This window comes from Cebus imitator, unplaced genomic scaffold (assembly GCF_001604975.1).
Source record: "Cebus imitator isolate Cc_AM_T3 unplaced genomic scaffold, Cebus_imitator-1.0 Scaffold826, whole genome shotgun sequence".
NCBI lineage: Eukaryota > Metazoa > Chordata > Mammalia > Primates > Cebidae > Cebus > Cebus imitator.
The window spans coordinates 346421-364273 of NW_016108141.1; the positions used below are offsets into that span (position 1 = coordinate 346421).

Consider the following 17853-nt stretch of genomic DNA (forward strand, 5'->3'; position numbering starts at 1 on the left):
GCCCGGCCTGATGCCCCAGCTCCGCCGTTCCTGCGGGTCCAGGAGTCGATCCCGCGCCCCGCTCCCCAACCCCCGCAGCCCACCCAGGTCCGGGGGGAAACGGAGCGCCGAGAACGTCACCGCTCTTCCGCGCCCCTCGGGTCTGGGGCTGAGACCCGGTCTCGCCCGGAACCCCTGACGCGCGCCCCCAGCTGCAGCCCTGGCGACGGCCGCGCGGCAGGAGCTAGAAGGCGTCTAAACTCGAGCGCCATAGAGGCGAGCGGTCCTCCAGGCCTCCCAGAGCGGCGCAGCGGCCGTTTCCGGGGGCGGGGCCGGAACTGGAGCCTGAGCGCCCGGCGCCCTGCGCTGTTCCGGAGAGTCAGGGTGAGGCGGCCCAGGGTGAGTTGGCCCCGGCTGCGGGGCGGGGACTGGGAGGGATGTGCGGTGTCCTCGGAGCCTGGCCTGGCAGAGGCTGTGGCCCCCGCGGGGACTGAGCGGAGCTCGGCAGGGAGCGGACCTGCAGCCGGCACTGCCGCCTCTGCTCGCCTTGGGTCCTGAACCTTTCTTAGGGCGAAGGGTCCTGCGCCCCGGTCCATGCCGGCTGTGGTCTGGGGCGTGCGGCGGGGTCCCCCAGACCCGCTTCGCCGACCCGGACTGTTGCTCAGAGGCGAGGCTGCAAGCGGGAGGCCTGGCGAGGTGGGGTTGCTTCGGAGCACCAGGCTCTGCCACGAGGTCTCCCGCCGGCGGGCTCTTCCCGGCGACGCGGTTCCCCGCAGCCATCATTCACCCTACGCAGTTTTGCCCTCTTCACGGGTTGGGGCGTGAATTGTAATAGAGGTGAGACGTTAGTGTAACAGGCAATAACGCAGCAAAATAACTTTTGGTTTTGACAAGGGCCATGCACAGCATAAACCAAGGAGATAAAATTGTGAGAGGGTAGCTTTGGCGGTCAGGGCGGCTCTGTGAAGAGTTAACAAACTGAAATCTGCGACATAGTGAGCAGGGTGCCCCGGGTCCCTGAGGAAGAGCGTTTATTGTCCGTATGGAAGGAGGCGACCCTCCTAGTCTTCCAGACCCCAGTTAAATATTACTTCACCCAGTAACATTTCTTGTGGTCCTCCATCTAAATGAGCACCCTCCTCCCCTTGACATTTTCTCTCTCAGCACTTGAAGCAACAGCTTGATCTGTTGTCATATCACTGTGCGATTACCAGTGCTGTTTAATCTGTCTAAAGATTTATTTCCTAATTCCAAAGATAGAACTAAAAGCAGGTTTTTTTTTTTACCCTCTAACCAGGACATGCACTCCCCAGACGTGAACAAAGAAAAAACAACAATGGTAACTTACCCCCTCCTGGTCCAACCCTAGTCCCAGGTTGCAGTTCTTACCACAGTGGAGGGCGGTATGTGTTGAGGAGTTCAGAGGGTCAAGTCTTCTGGCAGCCTCGTGCCCTGAGATACTCTGGTTGCCTTGGTGGGGTGAGGACAACATATGTGGCAATTGCACTTGCCCAGGTAGGTCCTGCCACAGACTGCCGTGGACAGACATCGAGTGGGGTCTCTGTTTTTCCATGCGTTTGCAGTCCGAGCTCTTCGTTCATGGGTGACTTACAAGTCTGTTTGACCTTCCCCCATCACCCTTCATACCCTAACATGTCAAAAGGACTCTACTGCCAAATATCACTTCACAGCATTGTGACTAAGCAGCCGTCTTGCTTCTAAACGCACACTTTATTATTACTTATTTTGGGAGAGAGCCTCACTCTGTCACCCAGGCTGGAGTGTAGTGGCACAATCTTGGATCAATGCAACCTCTGTCTCCTGGGTTCAAGCAGTTCTCCCGCCTCAGCCTCTCAAGTAGCTGGGATTACAGGCATGTACCAGCACACCCAGCTAATTTTTGTATACTTAGTAGAGGAGTTTCCCCCATGTTGGCCAGGCTGGTCTCAAACTCCTGACTTCAGATGATCTACCCTTCTCATTCTAAAGTGCTGAATTACAGGCATTAGCCACCATGCCCGGCCTCTAAACACACACTTTTTGTCAACTGATGCCTAATGGGAAACGTCTCTTTACAAACTGGCAGCTACTTAGAGGGCCCCAGCTCTACAGAAAAGGGTACCCCTAGAGACCTTCACTCAAACACAAGAGCTCAAGTATCTGTTGAAGGGAAAGAGTGAGGAGACCAGCGCCTCATGCCTACTCTGTATACGTCTGGTTAGAGCAAAATTACTGTTTTGTTTTGTTTGAGACAGGGTCTTGCTCTGTCGCCCAGACTGGAGTGTGGTGGCATGATCTCAGTTCACTGCAACCTCTGCCTCCTGGGCTTAAGGGATGCTCCTAGGATGGCTGAGGTCATACCATTGCACTCTGGTCTGGGCAACAAGAGGGAGATTCAGTCTCAAAAAACAAAACAAAAAAACTTAAATTAGAAAAACAGAGGCCGGATGCGGTAGCTCATACCTGTAATCCCAGAACTTTGGGAGACCGAGGCAGGAGGATCAGTTGAGTCCAGGAATTCAAGACCAGCCTGGGCAACATAGTGAGACCTCATCTCTAATAAAAATTTTTAAAAGTTAGCTGGGCCATTCCAAAACATCTGTGAGCCTGCGGAGTAGCCATGATGAGCAAAGCTCACTCTCCCAAGTTGAAAAAAAATTATGGACAAGAAGTTATCATTGAAATTAAATGGTGGCAGATATGTCCAAGGAATATTGCGGGGATTTGATCCCTTTATGAATCTTGTGGTAGATGAATGTGTGGAGATGGCGACTAGTGGGCAACAGAACGATACTGGAATGGTGGTAATACGAGGAAATAGTATCATCGTGTTAAGCCTTGGAACCAGTATATAATGGCTGTTCAGAGAAACCCATGTACTCTCTCCATAGGGCCTGTTTTACTATGATGTGAAAATTAGGTCATGTATATTTCATATTAGACTGATGTTTGTTTGTTTTTTTTAAGACAGGGTTTCAGCATGTTAGTCAGGCTGGTCTTCAACTCCCAACTTCAGGTGATCCGCCCGCCTTGGCCTCCAAAGTGCTTGGATTACAGGCGTGAGCCACCACGCCTGGCCTAGACTTTTTGTTAAATAAACTTTTGTAATAGTAAAAAAAAAAAAAAAAAAAAAAAATCAGCTGGGTGTGGTGGCATGCACCTGTAGTTCTAGCTACTCAGGAGGCTGAGGTAGGGGAATTGCTTGAGCCCAGGAAGTTGAGGCTGCAGTGAGCCGAGATCACACCACTGCACTCCAGCGAGACCCCGTCTCAAAAAAAGAAAAGAAAAATAGGAGAAAAACAGGAACCACTGGTAATTCTATGAGCCAGAGAGAACTAGGATTTTATGCCACCAGGTTTATTTTTCTGGTTAGTCTGCTTGTTTCATGTAGCAAAATGCAAGAATGTTTTCCGATGTTCCCACAACATGGTTTTATTGGTTGCAGAGTCACCCATTGTCAGGGATCCCTTTGTTCATTTCATAAATCCTTTCTGAGCACTTGCTGTGTGCCACAGCCTTCCTCAGGCCCCAGAGGTACAGACTAGAGGTCATGTCTAATTGGAGAAGGCAGATAAGGAGCAAGGAATTTAACTCTTAGGTCAGATGGCATAGTGCTATGGTGAAAAATAAAACCAGGAGTGAGGATAAGGAATTACCAGGCAGTAGGGGAGGTGGCAGTTTTAAAAAGGGTGGTCACAGAAGGCCTCTTTGGAAGGTGACAGCCAGCAAACAAAGGAGTGGGTGGGCAGGTCTTGGATGCAGCTTCTCCTTGAGACGTAAAGGAGGTGGCTGATGTAGTTGCCGCAGCATCTCACCCTCTCCTGCACCCTTCTGGATCTGGAGGGGCCTTTTGGGGGCAGTAGGGCCTTAGGCCTGGACTCCTTCCACTTACAGCTGTATGTTCCCTCAGCATGCACTGTCTTTAGCACCTGCTCCTCCACAAAGGGTACCCTGGAATGGTGATGACACTTCCGATGCCTGGACTCCAGGTGAGCACCCCCTCTGAGCCTGTCTGCTGCCCCAGGAGACTGCTTCGCCCCAGCCCCAGCTTTTCAGCTCTGAGAACCTTCCAGGGAGCCTCACACCCACCCACATCACAAGATGGAGTCTGCAAGCCAAGGACGGCCTCCTTCCTCTATGGCCAGGCCTCACACATGGCTCTCCTAAATCCTTCCTGGCTTTAGGCAGAAGTGGGCTTCCTGGGGCCCCTGAGCTTCTGTGCCCAGCCGCTGAGGGCAGGATCTCTGTCCTTTCCCAGTGCCAGTCTCCTTCCTGGTGTGAATAGTCAGCCCATCCCCCTCTCCTGATGCTAACTTGCTGCTGGTGTTGGAAATTGAGACCCAGAGGGTGGGGATGCCCCCACAGTGCAGGCGCTCCTTCCCCAAATCCCTGATAGCCTGTGGAGAGGGGTGAGGCCAAGGTTGGGACCTCTTTCCTGGTAACTCTTTCTCTCCCTCCCCCAAATTCAGTTTTCCCCTCTTCCTCTCTGGGGTTCTGCTGAGGACGAGGCTACTCACTCAGGGGGTGTTGGGCTGCCCTGTCTCTGCTGGGCCCTGTGGATGCAGCAATGCCCAGCAAGGAGAGAGGCCTCTAGCAGATCACCCAAATGTTCCTCATCTGCTGGGTTCTCGCTGAGCCTTTGACTGTCTGGATAGCAGAGTATGTGGTTGCAGGAGGCTGTTGTGTTCGAGGATGTGGCTGTGTACTTCACGAGGATAGAGTGGAGTTGCCTGGCCCCCGACCAGCAGGTACTCTACAGGGACGTGATGCTGGAGAACTATAGGAACTTAGCCTCGCTAGGTGAGGGCTTCTGCCTTTGGTCCTGGGGCCGGGAGGTGCTTCTATGTTCGGTTCAAAGGGAAGTTGGTTCCATTTCAGATTCGCAGTCTGTCACATTTTTGAGGGGAAGCTGGAGGCTCCCCAAGGAGCCCCTCTCTGCTTCCTGCTGGGCACCTGCTGCCCAGCCTTAATTCTCTCCTGGGGCAGGCCCCCCCACCTCCCGTTGGCCACCTAGCTGCCCCCTTTTGGGATAGTGGATGTTCTTGCACCCACTCCAAGCCCTTGTGCTCCCGATGGCCTCCAACTGGCGTCCTCCCTCCTGTATCCACCCCAAGTCCTGTGTGCTCCCAGTGGCCTCCAACCGGGCACCCAGGCATCCTTCCTCCCTTCTGCACTGACACATGCTGCTTTTCCTTTCTGAGCTTAGGCTTTCTTGTTGCCAAACCAGCACTGATCTCCCTCTTGGAGCAAGGAGAGGAGCCAGGGGCCTTGATTCTGCAGGTGGCTGAACAGAGAGGGGCCAAAACCAGCCTGTGCACAGGTGAGTGCAAGGCCCTGGAAGGCCTGGGCTGCTGCCACACTGCAGGGCATGTTGTGTGGCTGCCAGTGCGTCCTGGCCTCTGTGCAGCTCTGTGCAGGTGTCCTCTTTCACAGTGGGAGCTGTGTGTGTTCAGCTTCTCACAGCAGGGCCAGACTTACTACTAAATGCCTTGCTTGTACTTCTGAGGTCAAAAGTAGCTTAAGCATGAAGACCCAAGTGCATGTTTTCCACCTTGGTGACCCCAAGGTGTCAGGGGCCTGGTCTGTGCACACAGTGGGCACTACCCTTGGGTTGCTTTTATTTTCTCAGTTCCTCATGACCCATGTGCCAGGGACTGAGCTCAGGGCAGTGGAGGCTGCAGAAAGAACCTTGAGCTGGGGAGGAGTCCCTCAGTCCTAGAGGTCTGTGCAGGCACCTGCCCTAGGTACCTGCCCAGACATGTTTGCTGAGTGAATGAACCCTGGGTGAACTCTGAAGGAGAGACAAGTAAAGAACGTGGCTGTGGGATGAGGTGCAATCTGCACCTCCTGCCTGGCCTGTCTTCGCTGCCAGACCTTGGGCCTCTCCTGTGGGCTCCCCCTGAGCCAGCCTGCCACAGTGCTGCAGCCATTATTAGCCTCTGTACCCTTCTCACCTGAATTCTGATTTTATTTTTATTTAATTATTTTGAGATGGAGTTTTGCTCTTGTTGCCCAGGCTGGCGTGCAATGGCGCAGTTTCGGCTCACTGCAACCTCTGCCTCTCAGGTTCAAGTGATTCTCCTGCCTCAGCCTCCCAAGTAGTTGGGATTAATAGGCGCCCACCACCACGCCCGGCTAATTTTCATATTTTTAAGAGAGATGGGTTTTGACCATGTTGGCCAGGCTGGTCTCTTAACTCCTGACCTCAGGTGATCTGCCCGCCTCGGCCTCCCGAAGTGCTGGGATTGCAGGTGTGAGCCACTGTGCCCAGCCTAAACCCTGATTTTAAAACTTCTGGCAATAATTTCTCAAACCTCCCTACACCTCTAACAAAGACTGTCTTCACTTGATTGTGGTATCATTTCAGTGTACGTATTTATTGAATCATGGTGTACAACAAAAGTATATGCAAGTTTTGTTTTTTGCTTTTTTGTTTTGTTTTTTGAGACGGAGTCTCGCCCTGTCTCCCAGGCTGGAGTGCAGTGGTGCAATCTCGGCTCACTGCAACCTCCACCTCCTGGGTTCAGGTGATTCTCCTGCCTCAGCATCCTGAATGGCTACAGACACACACCATCACACCTGGCTAATTTTTGTAATTTTTTAGTAGAGATGGGGTTTCACAATATTGGTCAGGCTGGTCTTGAATTCCTGACTTCAGTTGATGGACCTGTCTCAGCCTTTCAAAGTGCTGGGATTACAGGTGTGAGCCACCAGGCATGGCCTAGGGTTTTTGTTTTGTAGTCTCACTGCTTTGCCCAGGCTGGAGTACAGTGGCTGGATCTCAGCTCACTGCAGCCTCAGGCTCCCAGGTTCAAGCAATTCTGCTGCCTCAGCTTCCTGTATACAAGTTTCATTTGTCGTTTATACCTCAGTAAACCTGGGTGTCGGGGGAAGACTTGGCAATAAAAAGGTTCTGTCTTCAAACAGTAAGTTCATTTGTGAGTATAGAGGCTGGATCGTCCTTCCGTTTTCTGTTCCTTCTCTCAGATTCCAGGATGGAGGCCGGGATCATGGAGTCTCCTCTGCAGAGAAAGCTCTCCAGGCAGGCAGGACTCTCAGGCCCGGTGTGGGGGTGCCTCCCTGAGGAGGACCCCGCACCACGCCACCCGTATAGTGGTCCTGAGGACGGGTCAGAGAAGCAAACCCCCAGCCCCGGGGCTCCGGAGTGCAGCGCCTCCCCAGGGGTTCTGCAAGAAGACCTGGGCCGGTGCATAGGGAGCGCAGCTCCTCGCTACAGGTGCGCATGCGGCAAAGCGTTCAGATACAACTCCCTGCTGCTCAGGCACCAGATCATCCACACTGGCTCCAAGCCCTTCCAGTGCACGGAGTGTGGGAAGGCCTTCAAGCAGAGCTCCATCCTGCTGCGGCACCAACTGATCCACACCGAGGAGAAGCCGTTCCAGTGCAGCGAGTGCGGCAAGGCCTTCCGGCAGAGCACGCAGCTGGCTGCCCACCACCGCGTCCACACCCACGAGCGGCCTTACGCGTGCAGCGAGTGCAGCAAGACCTTCAGCCGCAGCTCCCGGCTGCTGCAGCACCAGAAATTCCACACCGGGGAGAAGGCCTACGAGTGCGGCGAGTGTGGCAAGGCCTTCTGCCGCAGGTTCACCCTCAATGAGCATGGCCGCATCCACAGCGGGGAGCGGCCCTACCGGTGCCTGCAGTGCGGGCAGCGTTTCATCCGGGGGTCCTCGCTCCTGAAGCACCACCGGCTGCACGCCGAGGAGGGCCCCCAGGATGGCGGCGCGGGGCAGGGCGCCCTGCTCGGAGTGGCACAGAGGCCACAGGCAGGGGACCGGCCCCACGAGTGCCCGGTGTGCGGAAAGCCGTTCCGACACCACTCCCTGCTGCTGCTGCACCTGCGCCTGCACACGGGCGAGAAGCCGTTCGCGTGCGCAGAGTGCGGCAAGGCCTTCGGTCGCAAGTCCAACCTCACTCTGCACCAGAAAATCCACACCAAGGAGAAGCCCTTCGCGTGCACCGAGTGCGGCAAGGCCTTCCGCAGGAGCTACACGCTGAACGAGCACTACCGGCTCCACAGCGGCGAGAGGCCGTACCGGTGCCGCTCCTGCGGGAGGGCTTGCAGCCGCCTGTCCACCCTCATCCAGCACCAGAAGGTGCACGGCAGCGAGCACCGGGAGGACATGGAGGGCAGGCGGGCGCCGCGCTGGGCTTCCTGATGACGGGGGCGACAGTCCGAGGATTCACACGGGAAGCCTGACACAAGCAGGCGCGGCCCCAACGCAGAAGTTCGAATCTCACATCCTGAAGGTGCAGCAGTCTTGAGAAGAGGCCAGCTCTTACCCGGAGCACTCGGCATCTTGCTCCAGCTGGGCAGTGGGGAGGGAAAGGGCACCTAGTGGCCCATGGTGTGGCCTCAGGAATCAGCATCAGCCACCATTTCCTGGGACCTTTGGGAAATGTCCCGGAGCTGGCAGAAGTGAGGGAGGGAGGGGCAGCTATGCTCAATCCCCAGAGAGCAGAGCAAAGGGGACGCCATAGACACACATGCAGCCTGGCACAGCCAGGTCTCAGCACCAGGACCTGCGTGGTGGTGAACTTCAGGTGGTGTAAAGCTGATTCACAGGATAGAAGATGCCTTAGTTGGCTGCCATGTGTCCTGCCTGTAATCTCATCACTTTGGGAGGCTAAGGCAGGAGGTTTGCTTGAGACCAGCCTGAGCAACAGGGTGAAACTTCTCTACAAAAAATTTAAAAATTAGCCAGGCATGGTGGCATGTGCTTCTAGGTTGTAGTCCCAGGTACTTGGGAGGCTGAGGTGGGAGGATGGGTTGATCCTGGGAGGTCAAGGCTGCAGTGGGTGACAGAGTGATACCCTGTTTTTTTTAAAAAAAAGAAAACACGAAAAGAAAAGAAAAACCTCAATGGCTGGTGGAGCACTTATTTATTTATTTATTTTTAATTTATTTGAGACGATCTCTCAGCCAGCCAGCCTGGAGTGCAGTGGCGCAATCATGGCTTACTGCAGCCCTGCACTCCCAGGCTCAAGAGTTTCTCCCACCTCAGCCTCCTGCATAGCTAGGACTAAGGTACACACCACTGCATCTGGCAGCTGAAGCATTGTTTCTGAGTGTGTGAGGATATTTTGTTGGACTCAGTGAAGATCTGCCCTCAGTGTAGCCGAGCACATCCAGTTGGTTGGGGGCCCAGATGGAACACAAAGAGAGAAGAGCAAATTCTCTCTTATCTGGAGGGAGACACCCATCTTCCCCTGTCCTTGGACATCAGGACCCCAGGTTCTTCAGCCTTTGGACTCAAGACTTGCCACAGAGGCCTCCCAGGGCTCTCTAGCAGTCAGCCTCAGAATGAGAGTTAAACCACTGGCTTCCTTGGTTCTCCCACCTTCTTACCTGGCCTGAGCCACACTAATGGCTTCTTTGGGTCTCCAGCTTGCAGACAGCCTGTGGGAGAATTTCTCAGCCTCCATAAGTGTGTGGGCCAATTCCCCTAATAAATCCACTCTTCTGGCTGTGCTCGGTGGCTCAAGCCTGTAATCCCAGCATTTGAGGAGGCAGAGGTGGGAGGATCACCTGAGGTCTGGAGTTCGAGACCAGCCTGGGTGAAACCCTGTCTCTACTAAAAATACAAAAATTATCTGGGCATGGTGGTGGCTGCCTGTAATTCCAGCTACTTGGGAGGCCGAGGCAGGAGAATCACTTGAACCCGGGAAGTGGAGGTTGCAGAGATTGCACCACTGCACTCCAACCTCGGTGACAGAGCAAGACACTGTCTCCAAAAAAATAAAAGAAATCCTCTCTTCTAAACTCCATTATTGGTTCTGTCTCCCTAGAGAACCATACTACACTCTGCCCTGCTGAAGCCAGGAAGAAAGCCCTGCCAGCTCAGAATGTGGGCTAAGAGAGAAGGGGTGTGGCTAGAGGGAGAACTGGTTGAGGTGCTGCACCGTCTTGGCCACACTGGGAGCACCTTATCACCCCTAACAGATGAAGAGAAGGTGAGGGAGGATTGAGTTGCTGGCCCACTGGTGTGTCAGACTCCATGGTGGCGCTGGGAACATGCAGGCCGGTCTCCTCCAAGGCTTGGTGCTCACTCGGCTGTGCACCCACCGCCCATTCCTGGGGCTGCAGAAGGAGCCAGGAGAAGCCTGGCCCTGGCAGGGCACCAAGACGGGGAGGGCTGGATCCACCTCTCCAGAGAACAAGAACCCTGGGCAGTGGCAGGGACATGATGGGGGAGGCTGAAGGCTTGTCCCTCAGCATCCCCAACATGGAGCTTGTAAGTCTCCACCATGGGTAGAAAAGCATGAAGTCAGGGCCAGCCTGGGAAACCCAGAGCCTCCATCTCCAGGACCTCTGTGCCAGGCCTCCTTCTTGTGTGCCCAGCAGCCACCACTGCGGTTCCTGAAACCCCAGTCCCATAGTTGCTCTGGCACTCATGGGTCTCTGTATGGCATGGTGCCCAGGTGGGGCCGGCTATCGGCCCCAGCCCTCTGTGAGGTGGGTGCTGTGGCTCTTGGAGGCTCCTGGCTCCTAGTTTTTTGTCTTCCCAACCTTCTGAGCTCCCAGGCCCACTCCAAGTTGTGGTCTGGCCTATGGCAGTGGGGCTGTGGCCACCCTGTTCACACCCACCCGCCTCCGCTGGGGTCCCTTGGGAGCATTCTCTCCAATTTCTGGCTGGGTGAGGGTCTAGGACACCTCCCCTCATTCCACCAGGGAGATCAGCTCAGGTGGGGGGTTAGGAATCCTGCTTGAGGAATACCGTCCAGAGGCCTGGAGTGAGCCTGGGGTGGCACAGCAGGCAGAGCCTGAACCAGGGGATCCTCTCACACCCAGCTAGCCAGGCGGGCTGCCCACAGGACACTTGAAGGATGGGAAGAAGCTGCCAAGATCTCATCCCTGGAGATGCGCAATTGTGGCACACGCCTCCAGCCTCTCTTGATTTGGCTGCTAGAGAAAAGCAAATTCTGTTTGTGGTTGTCATCATGCAGTCCTAAACAGAAGATCACTACAGGGAGAAGTGATGTCCTCTGTACTCTGATGGGTGTGGTATGGGTGAGGACTGTCCAGAGGGCCCAGGGCACCTTCAGGGAACACCCACAGCACCCTCCACCTGATGCTTACCTCACCCTTTCCCACAGGAACCCAGTGCCCTCCTGGCAGTGTCCTTTTCTCCTCAGCTCACCCATCAGGCACTGTTTCTCCCTAGGTGTCCTTTCCACTGCACAGAGGCTTGGACCTGGCAGTAAGTGAAGTAAAACCTGATCTCACTAAGACATTTTGAAACCATGCACCAGGGAGTGTGTGCATAGATTGAAGAAACTTTTGTTTGCGGGGCTCCATCCCTGCTCTCCAGGGTTGCCCAAGCATTTGGGGCCTTGATCCTGGAGAGGATGCTCCCTCCAGGGCTAGCTAATTCCCAGAGACAGCAAACAAATACTCCCCTTCCAGTGCACTTCTTCTTTTTTTGAGACAGAATCTCACTCTGTCGCCCAGGATGGAGTGCAATGGTGCAATCTGGGCTCATTGCAGCCTCTGCCTCCTGGGTTCAGGGAATTCTCCCATCACAGCTTCCCAAGTAGCTGGGACTACATGAGTACACCACCACACCCGCCTAATTTTTTTGTATTTTTAGTAGAGACGACGTTCTACCATGTTGGCCAGGCTGGTCTTGAACTCCTGACCTCAGGTGGTCCTCCCGCCTCAGCCTCCCAAAGTGCTGGGATTACAGGCGTGAGCCACCACGTCCAGCCCTAGTGCGTCTTTGAGACACAAACCAGCCAATCCAGAGTCCACAACTATCTATCTTCCTTAGCACAGTGTCACTCACTAAGCCAGTATTTCCCCTGCCCTGTTACCCGGGGCCAGGTACTGGACAAGAAGGGACCAGCCCTGTAGCCCAGAGCCTGCCACAATTGTTCAAACAGTCCAATTCTGAGCTCACTCCACACACCTACCCTGCCTTCCTTCTTCCAGAGAAAATAAAGACTCTGCCTGAACTTGGCCCTCTCCCCCTTCTGCCTCCTGTCCATCCCTGGTCCTTCTCACGTGGCCCTGTGTGCCCTGCCCCATTTCCAGGGCCCCATGACCATAATGTCTTCTGTTTTGACAATCATTTTCATGTCTGCATGTCTTACTACACCTGACTAAAACAAATCCAAGGCATATTTGAACCCACTTTGAGATGTGGGTGTGTACAGATGGCAAGGGACCTGCAGACAGAGCCTGTTGGAAGCACCGTTGCTCTGAGCCGTCCACTTGGATTCGGACAGTGCTGTTGGAAATGCAGCATCTCCTTGAAAGTGGCTTTGTGGTTGAATTTTTTTTCCTGGAAACCTTTACAGCTTGGAATTGTTCTATCTGGCCAAATATGAGGAGACTAGAGTCCCAAAAATGGCAGCAAGGGAGTTGCCTCAAAGGACTTCTCAAAACAGTTGATGGAATTGGTTGGGATTCCGAAGAAAGAAACACTAAACGCCAGGTGTGATCAGTCTAGAGCATTTCTTCTGGAAATTTACATACGGAGCTTCAGCTTTCTTGGGATCCACGGTGAGGCAAAGGCTGCTCTATGCTCTACTCAGGTACATTTGCAGTGAGGGAGTCTGGCTATGGAGCTTAGATGAGAGTTCAAGGGATTGGGCTCAGGACAGGGACATTTCTAAGTGTTTAGCAATAGGGTTGATCATGTTTTTAAGCAACCTAAACAGCTTTATCAGGGAATGTGCTCGGCCCCAGACTGGGTTCAAGGCTGCAGGGAACACGCAGTGGCCAGGTCGCAGAGCAGTCAAAGGACTCTGTGTTTCTTAATTAGTAGAGAAAGAAAGTGGGGGAGCTGGAAGACCCTGTGAATCCCAATCTCAAGACAGATGAACGATTCAGGCTGGCCCAGAGCAGAAGCACCCTGACCATGTGAGGGCCTGAGTGCGCCTGGCTGTGGAGGGTCTGCTTGCTCTAGACTCAGCCAGGCAGTGGATGCAGTAGATGGAGGCAGCCCCCTCGCCCCAGACAGGCCATCAGGGCCTCAGAGCTCTGGCACTTGTACCCTGGACACCAGGGAGGTGCCTACCAGGTGGATGCTCTGGGCCAGGTTCTCTCCCCGTCCTGCTGTGCGTTATCCTGGTGTGTCCCCCTCACCTGCAGCAGGCCAGGCTGGGGTACGGGGTTGCCCGCCCCTACCAGCCCTGGGGGTCTGAAGGGCGGCTGGGGAAGCAGATCCCCTTTCCTTTCCTATCCTTTGCAACATGCTCCCTGAGCAGCTGGGATCCACTTAGGTGACCAGAGAGGATGTGGGGCTGAGGGATCCGAACTCAGGTGCTGGGGTGGGAGTGCTGGGATCATTGGCGAGGGGAGAGGCGAGCCCGGCTTGTTTTTCACCGGGGCCTTCCTGGGGGTTGGGGGGTTGCCTGATTGTTCCTTCTTGCACAGGTTTCCCAGCGCCGGTTCGGATCAACACGCCGGGAGAGCCCGGCTTATGTCCCTCCCGGACCCCCGCCCCGTTCTTCCCGAGGGAAGGGGCGCGCCAGGCGGACTCGGCACCCTCCGGCTGCGGGGCTTCGCCGGGAGCCGCGCGGGGAGGTCCAGGCAGCCGGGACGCAGGCAGCTTCCACACCGAGGTTTTGGGGCCGGGGCCGCCAAGGGAGGCGCGCAGGCTCTGCCGGAGCAGAATGAACCCGAGGGAGGCGAGGCAGAGGGCGGCGCGGGGCAGGGAGGAGCGAGGGTACGCCGGGCCCGGCCTCCGGCAACTCCGAGGGGGCGCCCTCCCCCCAGGTCCAGGAGGCTCTGCGGCCCCGCGCCCGCTCCAGCCCCCGCCAGGGACAAGGCCCCGGCCCGGCGTCTCCACGAGGCCGCGCCTGGACAGCCTCGGTGGGAACCAGCGCCCGAGGCACCTGGTGATCCGCGTGCGCAGGGCCCAGCCGGGCGACCCCAGCCGGGCGACCCCCGGATCTCCATCAGCCTCGCCACGCCCCCGCGCCCCCAACACGCCAGCGAGCCCGGAGTCTCAGAGTCTCAAGTCCGGGCGCCGCCCGCTCCTGCTCAGGCACCGCCCATCCCGCTCAGGCACCGCCCATCCCGGGCTCTGGGCCCTCCCCGCCTCCGACTGTAGCTCCGCCCCCAGCGCCCGACCCCGCCTATCTGGGCTTCTGGCCCCGCCCAGGCTACGTCCCTCCGGCCCCAGCCTCGCCCCTCCTCGGCTCTGACTGGAGGCGGGGCTGAGAATCACCGAGATGGCCCGGCCGCCGAGGCCCCAGAGCGGCCGGAAGTCTGCGGGGCGGGGCGGACGCGGGTGGCGGAGGCCCGTTTCCGGCGGCGTCGCGCGTTTGCGAGCCTCGGGTGGTCCTCAGGGAGGGTGAGTCGGCGCGGTGGGCGCGGACTCTGGTTGTCCTCGGTCTCAGTGACCGCTGGTAGCTTCCTGCGCTCTCCCGCCTTCGGCGCTGCCGTCGCCGCGTCCCCCCGGCGTTCAGTCGGGAAGGCGCGGGGGCTTTGCGGGGCCCCGAGCGCCTGGCGGGGGAGGTGGTCGAGCATAGGCGGCCCGCTCCCGCTGCGGCGCGAGGGTGGGCTTCGTTTGGCCGAATCTGGCAGTTCCTCGCATGCCCGGCTCGTGGCAGGCCCGGTGTCAGGGGTCTGAGTAAGGCGAGCTCCAGCTGCAGCATTTTCTGCAGGCCTGGGCCTGCTCCCTGGACCCTGACTCCCTCTTCTGCGAAATCACCTCCTTCCAGGGCCCTCCCTTTTTGCTTACTGTCCCCAGAGGCCTAGAATAAATGACAGTGGCAGAAAAGAACGGTGTCTTGGGTGGGGTGGGCTGTTTGTCTTCTCTAAATTCTGGTTGCTACTCTGGGCATTCCTACTGTCAGGAGCCGGGTTGGGAGGATCCTGTTCCGGTGGTCACTGCTGCTTGGGTCAGCCTTCCTGTGCCGGTGACCCTGCGCTTCCACCCCACAAACCACTTTCTGGGCTAGATGCTGCCATACGAAGACTCTTCCCATTCCGGCCTGCTGGGGGCAGTGTCTGGGCAGGTAGAGGGTCTGGGGTCATTGGCTTAATTGAGGTAAATGATTTATGTCAGATTACACCCCTGGGCCTGGTTCCATCCTGGTGGCAGGTGAGCTGGAGACTGGAATTTATGTACTTGAGGGTAGGGGTTTCTGTGTCCACTTCTGTCTTCCCTACAGTCCGTCATTCTTGCTCCTACCAACTCCAACCTCCAGTAGCTTACTGCCTTCCCTTCCTGTCAGTGATTTACCCACTGGTTCATCCAACCCCATTTCTTCTTGCCTCAGGCCCTTTCACATGCTATTCCTGCTGCCTGGAGTGCTCTCCCCATTTCCATTACCTTGGCTGAGGTCCCTGGGGAAGTGACCCATTAGATTAAGTCACTGTTCTGGTCTAAATACTTTCATAGTTCCCTGTACTTCAGCGCTATCCTGGTTGTAATGTGCTTATTTGTGTGGTTATTTAACTCTTTCTCCACCAGACTGTGCTGTGAAGGCAGGGTCTTCCTGTTCACTACTATCCCCATTACTCAGTGCCTGGCACTTGGCGTCCACTCCTTACAGATTTGTGGAGTGATTCGCACATGCCACACACACACACACTAAAAGAGGAACAAGAGTTCAGTGGGCCTCTTTCACTAACCCCCTTGATTAGCCTGGAAGCTGGACTTCTGGCATTCTGACCTCTAATCCTTTCATAATTGCCAACAGGTCTCTCGGCCAGAACACGTGGATGCCCACCCACCGAGCCTCATGGTAGGAAGCTTGACTGCCTCCTTCCCCTTGCGTGTCCTGTGAAGCCCCATCTCCTGCTCTGTCCACTTGACCTAGGCCCAGACCCTACCTTGGCCCTTGCTAGGGCTTAGGAATGCCTCCTTGCCCCCATCCCTGAAGTAGTGAGCAAACTCCTGTTCAAACCAGGGCCTAATTGAGGCTCTTGAAGGGGGAGGGTTTTATGATCACCACGACTGGGTTCCTTCCTCCTCCCCCAGATTATCCTTCCCCAGAATATTAGAGCCAAAGGAGTCCTGGTGAGCATCTCACCCAACCCCACGGTGCACCTGCCTGAGACATGCCATGAGGCAGCGCCAGAAGGGGGCTGGCACCCAGGGATTCCTGGGGTGCTGGTGTGTGTCCTTTCAGGAGGTGGTAACATTTGGCGATGTGGCTGTGCACTTCTCTCGGGAGGAGTGGCAGTGTCTGGACCCTGGCCAGAGGGCCCTCTACAGGGAGGTGATGCTGGAGAACCACAGCAGTGTGGCTGGACTAGGTGAGGCTGCACCTCGGGGCCCCCTCCCCTGCGTCATCAGTCAGCACCCACCCAGCCAGGCCTCCATCAGAGGCTAGGATATGGAGACCAAACACTCAGACCCCTGTGGGCTCCACAGGGGCCTTGGACTCATGAGTGTGCCAGGATGGTTCCTGGCTTTGCGCACGTCATGGGGTTCAGCCCCCAGAGGGTGGATGGGATTCTGGGGGTTAGTAAAGCTGCTTTTTTTCCTAAGATGTTAAATTGTGACAAATAGAATCCAAGCTTGAAATAGCTTATTAGACAAGAAAAGAGAAATTATTGGGTGGAGGAACCCAAGGAAAAGGTTGTACAACCAGAGCAAGAGGTGGCAGCGATGCCCATGGGGCTACAATACAGAGGCTGTCAGGGCACCCCCTTGCCCTCCTGCCATTAGTTCTCTCTGAACTCTACCACTGCCACAGGCAGCCACCATGGTGCACTTTATGTCCGTGTCTGTGTTCTCACAAGGTATGTACTGTTGTTGGATTGCAACTTGGTGAAGGGGGGTTGTGTGTCTAACTTGGGCATTGCTCAGTCTCTTGCCTGTGACCAAGCCCTCTGCTGCCTTGTACCCCCAAGAGAGTGCCTGGGCTGGGGGATCAGCAATGGAATGGATGGGGGCATAGTTGGTTGGCCAGGAGCTTCTTGGGGTGTTGGACTAGGCCTGCACCCCTCTGTTCTGGTTAGCCTGGCAAAGTCCAGCTTTCTGTTTTGCCAGTCAGATAAGTGTACAGTGGGAGGCTATTGTGGTTTGAGTTTGCATTTCCCTGATTTCTGCTGAGCTTGAGCATATTTTCACACCCTCATTAGCTTGCCAGGTTCTTCAGTAAAATATCTGCTCAGGGCGTTTGCCCATTCTAGGTCTGCCGTGCCTTACTGATTTGAAGGTGTTATTTCTTCATTCTATCTAAGATGCCTTACGTTGTAAAACATGTAATTATGTACACATCATTATTTTAGGAAAGGTGGAATGCTACTGATTACATGCATTTTTTTTCTTATTACTTAATTTTACTTTGTGCTTTCTAAAGAGTTCTCTTAGACTCATTTAAACCTGGTTTACCAGATGTCACTGAAATAGAAAGGAAAAGACATGGAGTGAGGGTACTTCTAATGTTTCTTCACAGCTTTTAGTCACGCACTCTCTGGTTTGGTTATCTGTGTCGATGCTTTCCACATGATGGCAACTTGTGGGCCTGGCCGTCAAGAGGTGCTGCAGCATTAAGTGTTGTTGGGGTTTTCTTCATCCAGTGAGGTTGGTGCTTGAGCTTTCTTGCCTGGCATATAGCAGCCATCCATTTTAAACAGCTCCATCTGCTGTGCTGTCCTCCTCTCAGGCCCTGTGGGTACACAGTTGCTGATTTGCCAGTAACTAGAATTGCAGTCATTCTTCCAGCAACAGTTTGTTTCTCCAGTCTCAAAGGTACACCTGCTGTTCTTTTTCCATGGCTTTTTTTATTTTGAGACAAAGTCTTACTCTGTCGCCCAGGTTGGAGTGTGATGGTGTGATACTGGGTCACTGCAACCTCCGCCTCCTGGGTTCAGGTGATTCTTGTGCCTCAGCCTCCTGAGTAGCTAGGATTACAGGCACCTGCCACCATGCCCAGCCAATTTTT

General features: G+C 55.4%; 2 protein-coding genes across 35 annotated transcripts in view; both read left to right on the top strand.

Moving 5' to 3' along the window:
- Positions 1 to 8691, top strand: part of ZNF517 (zinc finger protein 517) — a 14520-nt gene extending 5829 nt beyond the window's left edge. The window contains exons 1-5 of one of the 14 annotated variants that reach the window (XM_017520361.2): positions 333 to 378; positions 3890 to 3968; positions 4653 to 4779; positions 5186 to 5299; positions 6967 to 8690. In XM_017520361.2, coding sequence (XP_017375850.1) covers positions 3936 to 3968; positions 4653 to 4779; positions 5186 to 5299; positions 6967 to 8159 — 1467 coding nt within the window. In that variant the 5' untranslated portion in view covers positions 333 to 378; positions 3890 to 3935 and the 3' untranslated portion in view covers positions 8160 to 8690. Of the gene's footprint in view, positions 1 to 292; positions 379 to 789; positions 817 to 968; positions 1495 to 3873; positions 4780 to 5185; positions 5300 to 6966 lie in introns of those variants that run through there. The other 13 variants (XM_037735516.1, XM_037735518.1, XM_037735520.1 and 10 more) reach the window with 13 other exon arrangements.
- A 5471-nt stretch (positions 8692 to 14162) lies between these two features.
- The window catches only part of ZNF7 (zinc finger protein 7), a 26559-nt gene continuing 22868 nt past the window's right edge, over positions 14163 to 17853 (top strand). For 5 of the 21 annotated variants that reach the window (XM_017520330.2, XM_017520334.2, XM_037735498.1 and 2 more), the window contains exons 1-3: positions 14251 to 14303; positions 15658 to 15702; positions 16057 to 16216. In XM_017520330.2, coding sequence (XP_017375819.1) covers positions 15700 to 15702; positions 16057 to 16216 — 163 coding nt within the window. In that variant the 5' untranslated portion in view covers positions 14251 to 14303; positions 15658 to 15699. The other 16 variants (XM_037735502.1, XM_037735504.1, XM_037735506.1 and 13 more) reach the window with 11 other exon arrangements.